Source organism: Mesocricetus auratus, unplaced genomic scaffold (genome assembly GCF_017639785.1).
Source record: "Mesocricetus auratus isolate SY011 unplaced genomic scaffold, BCM_Maur_2.0 Super-Scaffold_100006, whole genome shotgun sequence".
NCBI classification, from domain to species: Eukaryota; Metazoa; Chordata; class Mammalia; order Rodentia; family Cricetidae; genus Mesocricetus; species Mesocricetus auratus.
The window spans coordinates 63409628-63424594 of NW_024429190.1; the positions used below are offsets into that span (position 1 = coordinate 63409628).

Here is a 14967-nt window from a genome sequence, read left to right on the forward strand (position 1 = left end):
ACCACACATAGCCTAACATATTTGCAAATTACTCTCATGTTTTGTACAACATTGCACAGTTCACATGAATATTAGATAATTATTGAATTTGAGTTCTTATATTTTACCACCAAGTGAATATTGTACTCCTTTTATTTTCATCTCCTCCTATTTGTCATGAAAAAGATGAGCCTGACTTGAGTTGAATGAAGCATGTAGCAGTGTGCGGACATATTTTGGGAACTGCAATTGTTTCAGCAGTAGGTGTTGGTTTCACACTTACGGCTTTATTTTTCATTTTTCCCCTCTAATATTCTCTGCTGTTGCCCTTCATCTATGTAGGAGGAAATTGTATGGTTTTTCGTCTTGAGGTCCGTCAAACCTCCTCTTTTGTTTGTGTACATGTCAAATCTCCTCTTTTGTTTGTGTATTTCCTTAATGTTTTTCATCTACTTCCCTTATTTTTTTGGTGGGAAATGACTTGGTAGGATAAGGATACAGACAAAAATTCCAGCATATTATTAAAATGAATTGTATATTATGCTTACAAGGTAATTAGTATATGCTTTGTCTTAATTGTATTAAATCAGTATTCATGGATATCAGTTGACATAAATCCCATATATTATACAGTCTTTGCAGTATTCTAATAGTCCATGAAAAAAATCTATCCCCTTTAAATGCTGTGGTGTGTAGTTGTGTGTTCCAATCTGAAACATGTAATGGGATTAGTTTGTATTATATCAATAATCCTGCTAGGTAGTGGGATTGGCTTCTGGATAAGAATCAAAATGCTTCTAAAGCCAAAGAGAAAATGGGAGTTAAAAATTGACCTGTGGATGTGATTCTGTTGTCTCTGTGCTCCAAGGGTTGTGATAGCATCAGCCTGTTGTTGCTGCTAACCTGTAGACGTGATTCTGCTGTCTCTGTGCTCCAGGTGTTGTGATAGTATCTGTCTATTGTTGCCGCTGACATATGGACCTAATTCTACTATCTCCATGTCATAGGTACTATGATAGCATTGGTCTGTTATCATTGCTGAGCCCCTTTGAGAAAAAAGCTCCCCAAACTATGTTGATGTTATAAACACATTGTGGTTTCCTAGCATTACTTTTTGGTGTCTTTTAGCTTTAGGACAAGGTTATTTTAAGTATTTATAAATTATTATTTAAGGAGAAAGTGAAAAGAAACCCAAACCATCTGCAATAAAATGTCAGATAAGGCAGAGGTTAGTTTAGAAGCTCATGATTAAGGACAGAGTTCAATACTTTTTGAAGGTCTTTTCCTTCATTTGAGACTCTGAATAAAAAGACTGTCTACAAGAACAAGGTTGATAGCTTTAGCTTAAATTCTGCCTTGTTTGTATACAGGTGTGTTGCAAGCTTTGAGCTTATTCTCAACTGGAGAAGTTAGTTATCTTACTTCCTATATTTGTTCTTGTGCAGTCTCCCAATTACAAAGAGAAATATCCATATATAAGAGGGTCAAAGCATGGGTTTAAAAATGCAAAGAGAAAGAAGAAATGATTAACAGGCTCTGACACCCTGTTTAACATTTCAGGATCAAACCAGTACCAAATTCCTAGGACATAATAGGGAGTCCAGCAGACAATGAATGAGGTGGCAAATGCGACTGTCATCTTTAGAGTTCTCAGGCGTGCTCTTGGAATATTATTCTTGGACTGATTCAGCTGTAGTTCTAGTAGATAAAGAAAAAGAGTAAGTGTTTAAAGTCAGCTGTCTCACAAAACAAAGAGGATAAAAATGGAAGAAAGATTCATGAATTCTACATACTGTTTATAAGAAAAATTCCAATAATGATAATTTACTTCAGAAGATTCCTACCCTATCCCATCCATGTGTAGTAGTACTCATTAGCAATACTACCAAGGAAGCAAAGGCAGAAGGCCAGCCTGGGCTATGTAATGAAACTGTATAAGCAAAGAAACAAATATGCTTTTAGAGCAAGTATTCCTCCAGTAAAGAATGAAGAGTAGAGCGCTCTTAAGATTAAATCAAGTAGGATTTGAAAAATGGAGGTATTCACATAATTAAATATTAAGTTGGCTATTTGCTATATCCTAGATATCAGCTATTTGGTGTATTTGCCCAGTAGGAGCATATTTTTATACTTATCCTGATTTTAATGGAATAATTGGCCTTTCTTCCTTTAAAAATGTTTTTATTTGTACATGTTAATTACATACAACAGTGCCTTTAATATGAGATATATAACTGTATATGCACATACATATCTATATCCAAATTTCACATATATCCTTATTTGTATATATGTACCTATATAACTATATCTATGTGTCTATCTATCATTATCTATGTAACTCTATCTATCTATCATCTATCTATATCTATCTGTCTATATGTTATTTGGGTCATATTCATCCCTTTCTCCATAGCTCACTTGTACCCTTCCTACTCCTGTCTCTTCTTCCCAGCCAGTCCCATTTTGTGTTCATGCCTCCTCCTTTTTGAATGACCTAATGAGTTTCATTAAATTTGCTTGTAGGAGTAATGGCACCTTAACAAGTGGCTACCCCCCTGAAGAAAATGTCTCTCCTGTTCCTGATCAACTATTAACTGTGCTTCAATCTTCAAGAAGGTATGGAGATTTCTGAGCGACCCTCTATCCTTTCTTGTTTTATCCCATGGTGGAAAATGACAACATGAGATGTCATTAATAGATCTCATCTATAAATTAAGTATATTGTAAACATACTATTCCAAGGAGGGATTGCAAATTATCAAATAACCTAAAATTTGTGAACTGCTTGCCACAGTATCTAATATACTACCACTCTGCCTAAGTGAGACTAGGTGCTAAGTGGGATAGGAATGCATGATGTAAAATTCACAAAGAATCAATTAAAGTTAAAAATATTGCCTTCTGCAATTATTATTCAAATCTAAGGGATACATACTGCGTGGATTTTGATGGAGGACCCGTGTGAGGGTGAAGATGATTTTGCCATTGCAGATTAGCATGATGAGAAGAGGGAAAATGAAGAGGCAGCTGAAGGTGAAAAAGTTGTAAAAGGCTTGGTGCCACCATTGTGGGAAACTGCAGTGTGTCACACATTGAGAGAAAACTTCTGCTTGCCCAGAGCCATCTCCGAGGTAGATCATCCTGAAGATATATAACTGTGAAAAAAAAAGAAATAGTTTATGTGTCTTTTCCCCAAAGCCTTCCTTCCTTCATGCCACTAGTCCTTCTAACTAAAGCAATTTCTAAATTCCTAGGCATTACATTTTGACAATTATATTGAAACTTGTGAGTGAGGTTTGCTTTAACTACATTCGTGTTAGTTTGGATGACCTGTAGGATTTTGTAATTAGTGGGATTATTTCTGCCTTGAAGAACAGTGATCACTTAAAGACTTAAACCTCACTCTCGCTTCCAGTCCCCCTGAGCAGTCTTGTTGAGAGTGATTTTGTTCATTCTGTATCCACAGTATTTAAAACTGTGCCACAAACGTACGAATTAAGTTTGTTTTAGACGTTGAAAGGTTTAATAATATAGTATACTTTTAAAAATGGTCAAGGCATGTAAATGGTTTAGAGGTTTCTCCCTGATAATTCTGAGAGGAAGATAGGCATGAGCAGTGATTCTGGCAAAAGAGGCTGATAGAAAGTGAGCCCCATTCCTGTGTCTCAGAGGCTGAAAAGTTATAAAACGTGGCCACCACATTTCAGCATAGAGCTCCAATTTTAAAAATAAAAAGTTTTGACTGGCTGACAGCCTTGAGCTCAATAATCATTGTCACTTTGAGCCATCTCAGAAAGAAGTTAGCTCTGAGGAAAGCAAGAAAACCAAAATTGTGTCTCAGTGGTTGTAGCTCCTGGGATAAGAAAGTCCGTTTATGTTTAAACACTCCTAGGCTGCAGATAGGTTCCTCCCACTATATCAAGAACCAAGGCTCCTGGGAAGCTTCCCACACATGTCCACTAAAGAAGTGCCTGCCTCCTTAAAGTACCCCAGCTTCCTTCATTATGCCATCATTCTCTTTGTCCCTTTGTCACCCTACACCCTGTATGTGTCTGTGCATTTGAATACTTGTATTTATTTTCAGCCCTGCCCATGAGGGGAGTCTAGAAATGATCTAAATTCCTTTCTTTACCAAAAGGATCCAGAGCTCATTGGAGTAGATAGCCCAAAGCCTGAGGAAGACAAAGTATAGCATGTTCTTCCCTTGGCTGTGCCAGAAGAACGGAATAGGAAGGAGAGACTAAAAATCAGTTGGATAAATCTGAGAAAGTTCCACAGTCAAAATACAAGAAGGAAATTAATCAAAAGTAGTGATAAAAGCAGGGTATGGTGGCACACTCCTTTCATCCTAGCATTCAGGCGCCAGAGGCAGGCAGACATCTGTAAGTTCCAGGTTATTCAAAGCTTTGTAAGAAGACCCTGCTTTAAAGAAACAAGCAAACAAAACAACAAACAAAAAGCAGTGATAATAAAGCAAGAATTTATGAATCTATGTGGATATAAATTACACAACCACAAAAATGGGTATAACTGAAAGTTTTTCCTTAATATAGAATATTAACTAAAAAAGGGAAATAAAGTGGAGGTGTCTTTTTTTTTTGTTAATCGCTATACTACTAATACTGACTGACTTCAGCAAAAATCAGCAATAGTTGGAATAACAATCAGTGAAAGTTTGAGAATAGGACATTAAAAATATAAAAATATCAGTCAGGTGGTGGTGGATGCCTTTAATCCAAGCACTTGGGATGCAGAGGCAGGTGGATTTATATGAGTTTCAAGACCAACCTGGTCTACAAGAGCTAGTTCCAGGACAGTCTTCAAAGCTACACAGAGAAACCCTGTCCCCAAAAAAAACCAAACCAAAAAAAGTATCTACCTGGTAGACACTCATCTTAAAGAGTAAGACAACTTTATGAATGGAGAAATGTCCATATCCATGTAATCAACATTGTGGGTAAGTAATGGAACCAGTTGACATCATTTGTTTCCCTAGACAACACATTGAGATGAAACCAGTGTTATATCTTCAGTATGTTTACTTAAGATATAGCTCTGAAAAAACCTAAGATAAACCTAAGCTGAGGAACAATTTGCTAATGACCCATACTTTTCAGAAATATTACTTTTATGAAGTATGGAGGAACACTGGAATGGTTCCAGCAAAGAAGACTTAGGTGACATCACAAGAACCACCACAAAAACCTTGGGTTTTCTTTTGTTAAAGAATAGAAATTGGGAGAGTCGAGATGTAACGCCATGGGGTAGGAAGCCCGGAAACTTCTCAGGTAAGAGACATACTTAGATTAACAATTATGGGGTAATTACTTAAGTCAGAGCTAGCCAGTAAGAAACAAGTAAGGCCAACAGCTTCATAATTAATATAGCCCCCTGTATGTTTATTTGGGACTGATGCGGCTCTAGAACCAGGATGGTGGGAAGGCTTCTCTCAAGGAAAAGGCTTCTCTTTACATAATAGTGATCAGGAGTGGGATGATGAATTTCCATGTAGAATGACAAAAGCTTTAAAGGAATTTTAGAAACAGAAGAACGGAGAGAAGCATAGATTTTTGGTAGCAGCATTTTCTCAGGTGGGCTCTGTTTTGCTAGCGGCAAGCAGAGACTCGCGGCTGGCTTAAGGGAGTCTTCCTGACTCAGCATGAAAAAAAAAAAAACAAGGTTCTTTTAAGAGACTCTGCTAACAATTAAAAGTGTGTACGTATAGCTGGAAGTGTCAGTGACCACATCTCCAAGCCGGCAGCTGGAGTCACGCTTACGCCCGCCATCTTGGAAAAAACGGCAGTTTAAAACAGCCGCGGTTTTAACAGATAAGACACGTGGCCAGAAAAACATAAAGATTTACAGTAAAGTCAGACTTGGATGAAGAAAAACTTCTAAAGGTTTACAGTGTGTTTAAAAATATACGTAAGATTGAGAGAAAAAGAAACGGCCCGGCTGTGGTGGCGCACGCCGGTAGGATTTGCTGCAGAGGCATAGGCAGGCGGATTTCCAAAGAGAAACCATGTCTCAAAGAAAAATAAATAAAAGTAAAAGAAATAGAGTAAAATAGATAAATAAATAAGCCACGTAAAGATGGAAAATACACAGATACTGGATACTGTACGCTATTGTGTTTTTCAGTTTTTTCATTGCTAAGGAAGGAACAACTGCTAAAGTACACTTGATTATAAATGCTGCTGAATTAATTCAACTTATATCTTTTGAAAATGCCTTGACTTCAAAATTTAAGTATAAGGATATGTTACTTTGAAAAGGAGTTTTTTTTGTTTATGTTTCTACAGAAAATGAAAAGCTGAGGATTCCTTCCAGGCTTTTGTGGTTTGATGAACCAAGACCCCCGGAAGCAGTGGACCAGGTGTTCCAACAACTGAAACAGCTAAGATGATGCAGCTTTACAGACCATGAAAATAAGGACTTATACAGGTTTCTGAGTTTTGTCATGATCCCCATGATATGAACAGCGTCCCCTTCCAGCAGGAAGCAGTTTGGAATGAGCGACGTCCTAATTCCCATCTTGTTTATAAACCTTTGTTTTCATTTAAATGGGGTTGTTTATAATTGGCTAATGATCACAGCCAATCTTTTTTAATGGTAAAAAGGGGAATTATGGTATGGGTATTGTTTTTCATTTATTGATACAAATTCAAGGTCAATTTTGTGATGTGTATATTTCTCCTCTTGATTAAGTATTGTGCTTATACTGATCTTTTAAAATCGTAATGCATAATTGAATACAGACTATAGATAGTTACTTATAATAGAATTTATAGTTAGGTAAGTTAGGTTTTCTAGATATACAGAAAGATATTTGAGATAGATAAACAGTCTTCAAACCTCTCAAAGACCTTCAGAAAATGGCATTTAAAATGGTTTAGGGTTTTTCTTGACAATGAGAAATGTCTGCTCTTGGCAGCACCAATTGCGTCTGAGAGGAAGATGGGCATCGAAGAAACTTGTTATGGAGTTTGCTTTCAACATGACAAGATTAGCCATTTGAGCAAGAAACTGCTCTTGCCTGTACTGCTTGACTGTTGTTGTATAATCTTTACATGCAGGACCCACAGGAAAGTGACTGTTGAACTCAGTCTTACGGGGTTCCTGCTTCATGGAAGAGTCTACAAGAGTTTCTGCAGGACAAAGAAAAATGACTGACAGACTGCCAATGCAGATGGACAGTTTGAAATTTCCTGCTTTGCTGAGAAATCTTCTGGATACATTGTGGCCTATGGGCTGAAGATGGATGCCCCAACGTTACAGAGGAACTTTGGGTGACTGTCCAGGTAGCAAGATGTCTCTGTCAATCCTAGTGTTTATATATTATCCTTCTGTGGTCTTTGATGGAGTTGAAGACAGATAGTTATAGTTATAGTTTTCCTTAGTTATGATAAAAGATAAGCTACATATCGGACTTTGGACTCACAAGAATGGGATAGATGATACTTTCTTTAAATCTTGCTAAATGTTGATAGACAAAATATTGTAACTATGTTCTTACTTGATAACTCTTCCTTTATATATAATTTGACTATGTTAAAGTTAAGACCTTTCTTTTTGTTTAGACAGAAAAGAGGAGATGATGTGGGAAGTCCTGTGATTATGTCAATAAAGCACTGTTTGGCCAATAGGGAACTAAGATAGGTGGGACTAGGAGTCGAGGAGGACTCTGGGAAGGAGAAACTGAGAGAGTCAAGATGTAATGCCTTGGGGTAGGAAGCCCGGAAAGTTCTCCAGTAAGAGACATACTTAGATTAACAATTATGGGGTAGTTACTTAAGTCAGAGCTAGCCAGTAAGAAACAAGCAAGGCCAACAGCTTCATAATTAAAAAAAAAAAAAAAAAAAGAGTAGAAATTGGAGATCTGAAAGGAAATGGGGAAGAGGAAAACTTGACCAAAATATGTATTACTTAAGTTTTTTTACTTTATTTTTTTTAGAGGGCAGAAAATAAACTAGGATGACAAATGAAAGTTCAATAGGGCATTTAGATGAAGTGATAGCATCCCATTGGTGCTAACTCCTATTGGATGTGTGAGATCTCTTTAAACACCCAGTGAAGTCAAGACTGGTAAAAAATGCTGTATCTCCAATTTTAAAGGACTCAAAAAACCCATTAGAGTGAAGACAACTGTGGTAGCTTGAATGAGAATGTCCCTCAACTTATGGACCAAGGTCTGACAGGTGGGGAGCCAACAAAGGACTGAACCAGGGCCCCTGAACAAGGATGTCAGTTGGGATGCATGAGCAGTCTATGGGGCCTCTGGCAGTGAAACCAGTATTTATCCCTAATGCATGAATGGGCTTTGGGAGCCCATTCCCTATGGAGGGATACTCTCTTAGCCTAGATACATGGGGGAGGGCCTATATCTTACCCCAAATGATGTGATAGACTTTGATGATCCCTCATGGGAGGCCTCACCCTCCCTGGGGAATGGATGGGGGGGTGGGATGGGGGAGTTGGTGAGGGGTATGGCAGGATGGGAAGGAGAGGAACTGGGATTGGTATGTAAAATAAGATTGTTTTTAACTTAAATAAAAATTTATTTTTTAAAAAAGAGAGTGCCCCTCATAGGTTCATAATATTTGAAACAGTTTAACTGTTTGGAAGTTAAGAGAGGCAGCTGTAGCTTCAGGGTTCTAGTGCCCTCTTGTGGCCTCTGTGAGCATGCCACACACAAATAAAAGTCCTGAAAAAACAAATCAGTAAGTGAATTCTACTAGACACTCATTCTATTTTTCCTGATTCGTAAGCAAATTTCTTATCTTGTCATTTCCAGAGTGCCCTGGAGAAACTTCACTTTACGGGATTTCCTTACTTTGGGAGGTTATGGGATAGGAGTGGAATGTCATAATTTTAGGATTCTGAAGTATTATTTTCTGTGTAGAGTAGAGAAAAAACTTGAGTCTTATATTTGAAGTTTATTTATTTTTCAATTTGAGATAGAAAAATAGAAAACAAAGTTTAAATTAATCCACTAGAGGGCGGCAAAGGATCGTATCATCAGTCTCAAAACTAAGAAATCCAAGCAAGTCTGCTAATTTTATTCTAAGATTCAAGTCAACTTTTCCCCACATTACAGACTGAGTCTTTCTTGTCTCATACTTTGCAGCTTGACTTTATTTAAATTTTAGGTTTTTTTTTGTTTTTTTGAGACAAGGTTTCTCTGTGTAGCTTTGGAACATGTCGTGGGACTCGCTCTGTAGACCAGGCTGGCCTTGAACTCACAGAGATCTGCCTGCCTCTGCCTCCTGAGTTCTGGGATTAAAGGTGTGTGCCATTACCACTAGATCTAAACTATAGTTTTAAAGTAGAGTAAACATATATGCAAATATTCTATCTTGTTCATATATATGTGTGTGTGTGTCTGTGTGTGTACATTCTGTCTTGTTCTTATCCGTGTTTATTTCACCACAATCAAGAACATTGTTCCCTTTTCATTACAAATAATTGAAGACACTTATTCCTTCTTAGAATATTATACTTTTTCCACAGCCAGGAATTTAGCAAGTAGATACTGTGGAGTTAGTTTACAATCTTAACACATGACCAGAAGTCCAGGAAAGTCCATGAGGACTCAGACTATTACCCATGCATTAATTTGCTTTAGCAATTAATTGGTTCAATTTACTTTGTTTTCTGCAGTGTGTTCTTCTGAGGGATTAATATAGGGATCCACTTTGCTTTCAGTGGTTCTTTTGTCCTTGGATTCTTTCTTCAATTTCTGTTTTTTTCCCTCCTTTATCCATGGCTCTTGCTCTTATCAGCGTTTATTTCACTTTGCCATAATCAAGAACATTCTGTTTACCTTCTTTGGAAGCAATTGAAGGTACTTACTTATCCTTAGAATATGATCTTCTACCTGCACTTTACCAAGGCAACTGTAGCAAAGACTAAATGTTTCCAAAGGTAATTAGCTTCCGTTTCTTCAGCTACAGTAGAGATCATAACAGAATCTTCCTCTCAGTGATGCCATGACAACTGAGTTGCTATGTGCAAAGCCCCTGGATTAGTGCTTGCAAAGCTAACACTGGATAAATCCCAATCGTCATTATTATGAAAGTTTGAGGCACATGGTTTTTCTTTGTATCCATAAATATTTAGTCATACATCAACTGTAAACACACACTATATGTCCCCCCCCATATACATTTGTTACTTTAAGGTTTTCTTTCCTATGGGATAGAATTGCCTGATGTGGTAAGGTGTAGTAGTTAAAACCTCTGGCCATTAAGTGGCCCATGAGTGCTTGTGGGTACCATTCACAGATCCCTGACCCTTAAGCTATCAGCTGCTGTGTTAGTCTTCAGTGTGTGCTTACTGCCCATGCATTGGACAGTCAATGGGGGAATAAGCAATCCAAAGCCCTGCGCTACAAAGGGAACCACAGGTTTCTAGTGTTTGGGTTGGTTTTAGACAGGCTGTAAGGCCAAGCTGGCCTAGAATACACACTGTTATCAAGGATGACCTTCAACATGTCTTCTTTTTTTTTTTTCTGAGACAGGGTTTCTCTGTAGTGTTTTGGAGCCTGTCCTAGAACTCAATCTGTAGACCAGGCTGTCCTCGAACTCAAAGAGATCTGCCTACCTCTGCCTCCTGAGCGCTGGGAATAAAGACCTGCACCACCAAGGCCTGGGCAACAAGTCATCTTTTGTCTCCACCTCCCAAGTATTGAGGTTATAGGTATGGCATCCTGTACAGGTTTGGGTTTCTGTAAGCAGAGAAACTGGCATACAGGATAGGGCTCAGGACAACATGCGCGTTGTCTACTCACAAAGAGAACCATGGACACGTGCTGAGGCCTCCAGAGGGTCTTCACAGTCAAACTTAACACCCAAGAACTCTGGTTCTGAGTGCTAAACCTCAACCAGACATCCCAGACTAGTTTAATCCTGATGCTTAGCTGCCTATTTTGGGTTTTAAAGATCAATAAAGTTTTGATGTGCTCTTGGAAAAAAAAAAAACAAAGGGCCAGGAAGTCTGTTGTGAGAGTTTGTCTCCTAGAAATGATAGGGTCACTGAATCCATAGTGCCTCAATAATAGAACTGCGTAAAAAGACATGAAAAATGTTGACATCAATAGACACACTAACCCAGAGGAGGGAAAACTTATAGGTCCTACTCCTAGACAAAGAACTACAGGCAATTAACAACAATTGTGAGAGGGAGAATTAGTTTTTACAAGGGATTAGCTCTCTAAGTGGTATCCAGTACCAAGAAAGTGTTCATCTCTGAAATCATATATATATATATATATATGTAATACTAAATGCACTAAGAAAGTTGTATTTATATCTTTATCTATTTCTAAATCCTATGAGCAAAGATCCCTATGCGCATGCAACTAATATAATTTTTATATTTATTTCATAACTCTGTCTAATATTAATTAGGTTCCTAGATATAGATGAACAAAATGAAGTAGTGTGATTTATACCTTGCCTATAGAATTAACTGCATTCTATTGACATTTCCACTCATTAGACATACCCTGGGCATCTCATATAATATACATGGGCTTAATTTCTTTCTGTACAAAATAAGAATAATATAATAATTTATATTGTTTTAAGGAACATTCATGAAATATTGCATACAAAGACATTTAGCAAATTTTAACACATATTTTTGTCTTCAACTATTATATCTCATCTCATTATTATTGCTGTTGCTGAGTCTAACATGCTACTACTGTGCTTTAAACACTGGAGTATTGCTCATGGGAGGTTAAAGGATTTATTGAATTTAAGCTGTTTGTCAAGTTCAGAAGTGCATTTTACTCAATAAATTAGCTCATGTGTCAAGGCAAGTCTCCACATATCTTCAGACCACGCTTCCTTACTCCAAAAACTAAGGAGTGGCCCATGTTTCTTGCCTACAGGCTTGTGTTAACTATAGAATTTAAAAGCTGTTTTGGTAATACTCCACATGAACAAGGTAAACCAGGAACATAAACTCTTCCAGCAAATACTTTGCAACTATGCACTCCTGTGGTCTTAGATGACTCTCAGTAAGGAATGTGACTTTCAATTATGTTCAGCCACACCTAAATTAGGAAATGTCTGGTCATAAATAAGAGCTCCTCCCAAGGCTTGGCTGTTGGGATATCTTTGTCCCTGTCTCCCTCCTAGATTTTTCTTTCTTAGTTCCTCTTCAAAGTTACTTTTGGAAATGATAACTTTAAGACTTCTGTTATCATGTTCTGACACAAACAGTTTTCAGTGAGTAGCATAGTTTTGTGTGCCTTAAGAAAGTTTACTGATTAGTGTGAATGCAAGCTAAAATTTTGAAAAACTTGAATAATTACTTCTCTATGTAACTATTTTCTTTAGCTCTTTCTTAAAGAAAACAACATTTTCCTTCTAAGATTTCAGTTTTTTTCTTGCTGACTTCAAATACCTTATTATGAAGAGAAGAAAAAGGGAGAGACAGGCATGAAAATTAATGTAATCTTTAAAAATAAAGAATGGTAGTAGTTAGTTTTATATATAACACAACTTACACTTAGCATGGCTTATGAATTTATGTATCTTTTGTTTGGGCTATAGTAGCCTTGAATTTTCCATTCTACCACCTCACCTCCTAAGTACTGGTATTAAAAGAATACACTACTGTACCAGGTTTATAATTATCCTTTTAAACTTAAGTGACATTCTCAAAGTCACATAGCTGAAAGGGCATGGCTAGCAGGTACAAAGCTCTGAGTTTGAGCTCCATCGTTACACAAACTACATGAGGTATTACAGACTTGTAATCCCTACACACAGAAAATAGGGGCAGGGGATCAGAAGTTCAAGGTCATCTTCTGCCACATAGCAAATCTGAGGTCATCCTGGGCTACATAAGACTTTCTGTTAAACAAACAAAAGATAAAGCATGCAAGAGTTTTCAGGGCACGTTAGCAGAGTGTTTGATTCCTGTGATATTGTCCTAACCTCAGATTCATCATGTCATTGCTAGATGATTCGAAAAAATGTTTTTGAGAGAGGGTTTCTCTGTAGCTGTGGAACCTGTCTGGGAATCAAAATATTTTTTGTCTTGTCCTACTCTGTTTGAACTTATATATATTTTGTTAAATTATTTTCATTTTACAAAGCTGCTCCAGGTTGAAATTCTAGTTACTCTCTTCCCCTGTCTAATTTTTATAAGATATGATGTATCATAATATCACATTATACCATATGGACATGCTCAATTATTATTATGCAATTAAAATAAATTTTAAATGCTACATTTTTCAATATATAGAGCACATAAATGTTATCAGGCTTTCTCACAGATTTAAGGCCTTATATAATTAAAGATACTTCCTTCTTTCATTTATAGATCAAAGATTTTATTGTTATATCTTTAAAAATTGATTTTACTACCTTCATCAGTGCTGGAGACTGGACTTAAGGCTTTTAGGCAAGGGATAAGCCCCTGGCTACATCCCAGTTTTTTCTGAGTTAGAGTTTCCATATAACCTTGGATGGCCTTGAATTTGTGATCCCCTTGTTCCAGTATCCCAAGGGTGTGGTGGAAAAATATGCATCCTCATGCCTAGCATTATTTTTAAATCGATGACATAAAATTATACACATTACTAAGTTTTAAAATGTATTCTGTTAAGTATCCTATTAAGTACTATAAATATTTTCCACCTATGTAAGTCTCATGTTTAAACAGTGTCTTGGTTAACCACTGAATCCATTTCGACCAGAGAGCAAACGGGAAGAAAGAAGACACTGAGCACAAAGGAGAACACATGCAATCCCTGGGGTTTTGGAGACTGAGGCAGGAGGATTTCAGTTTGAGAACAGCCTTGGCAACATAGGAAGACACTATTTCAAGTCAAACGAAGAGAAAGAATGGGAAATAAAGAGAGGCTGGGCATATATTCAGTTGTGAGAGGAGGTTTTAGCGGACATTTACTATGTAGTACAGATCATACTACATACTTTAATACATCATTCATCTAACCATCATGAAGGCATGTGAAGTAGGCATTTATCCCATTTTATGAATAAATAAACAGACCTCAGAGAGCTTGAGAAGTTTGCTGGAGAAGACAAAGTAGTCAGGGTTAAAGTCTACTCTGACTTCCAGAGACCCAGTTCTTAAAGACCACACAGTAGGTGCTGCCTTGACTGAAGGTTAGATACAAAATAACCATAGCCACCCAAGTTCAGGAGTAATGGTTTACCTGTGGTCCTGCAAAGACAATACTGAGAATCCAGGCGAGGCCGATCATGGACTGTTCAAGTTTGCTATTGCTTTGTACAGCAAGGGGTCGAGTGATGGCCAGGGAGCGATCCACGCTAATCACTACCATCATGAAGGCTGGGGCATACATAGAGAAGAGCTTCAGATAGCTGAGAACTTTGCAGAGGAACTCCCCAGCGTACCACTGTACTGTAATATTCCACATGCCATCTAGTGGCATGACAATCAGAGTCTCTAGCAGGTTGGCTAGGGTCAAATGCTTTAAGAGCACCTTCATTCTTGAGAGCTTCCTCCCTTTCTCCTTCTTCTGAGTCCACTTCTGCAGCTTCGACAAGAAAGAGGCATTAAAGGCGGTCGAGAGGAGAAAAAGGAAGAAAGTCACTGTCACTCGGATCTTTCCAGATAAGGTTAGAGTGGGGAGCTTGCCCTGTATCAAAGGGATGCTGTTGTTGACGACCGAGCAGGCATTTTGGTCCTGCTCAAGAGAGGTGTTGTTAGCCATATTTCTACAATGACAGTCTTCCAGAGTCTCGGTTACATCTGATGTTTTATTGTAACCGAGCACAAAAGAGCTGTTTTATTTCTGCCTTCTTCAGATAGAAACGTCACAAGTTTACATTTATGGCAAATTTATTTTCCCCGAGATAGTCTGGACTTAATGTGAAAGATCAAGGTGAGCTTGTTTGGTGGGTTTGTAATCTAAAAGAGTGCTAACAGGAGATGCCAGGCACACGCTGAAGGCCAAGTGTAACTGTACCGCCTCAG

At 37.7% G+C, this 14967-nt stretch overlaps 1 protein-coding gene across 2 annotated transcripts; it reads right to left on the minus strand.

Moving 5' to 3' along the window:
* Positions 1–1432: 1432 nt before the first annotated feature.
* On the minus strand, positions 1433–14704 carry Gnrhr (gonadotropin releasing hormone receptor). 2 transcript variants are annotated; one of them, XM_040746585.1, is made up of 3 exons: positions 14183–14704; positions 2918–3137; positions 1433–1677 (listed from the first exon to the last, which is right to left on the minus strand). In XM_040746585.1, exons 1-3 carry the CDS (start codon positions 14702–14704, stop codon positions 1433–1435), a joined length of 987 nt encoding a protein of 328 aa, XP_040602519.1. The 2 variants fall into 2 exon arrangements, with proteins under 2 accessions (XP_040602519.1, XP_040602520.1); XM_040746586.1 differs by having other exon boundaries at positions 1650–1677; positions 2918–3009.
* Between the last annotated feature and the right edge of the window lie 263 nt (positions 14705–14967).

Excerpts from the sequence above, each read along its gene's own strand:
- Gnrhr (XM_040746585.1), bottom strand. The coding sequence starts at position 14,704 with ATGGCTAACAACACCTCTCTTGAGCAGGACCAAAATGCCTGCTCGGTC. Across the intron at positions 3,138-14,182 it reads TTGTCTTTGCAGGACCACAG|TTATATATCTTCAGGATGAT; the intron begins GTAAACCATTAC and ends TTTTTTTCACAG. Across the intron at positions 1,678-2,917 it reads CCTCCATCAAAATCCACGCA|AACTACAGCTGAATCAGTCC; the intron begins GTATGTATCCCT and ends TTTATCTACTAG.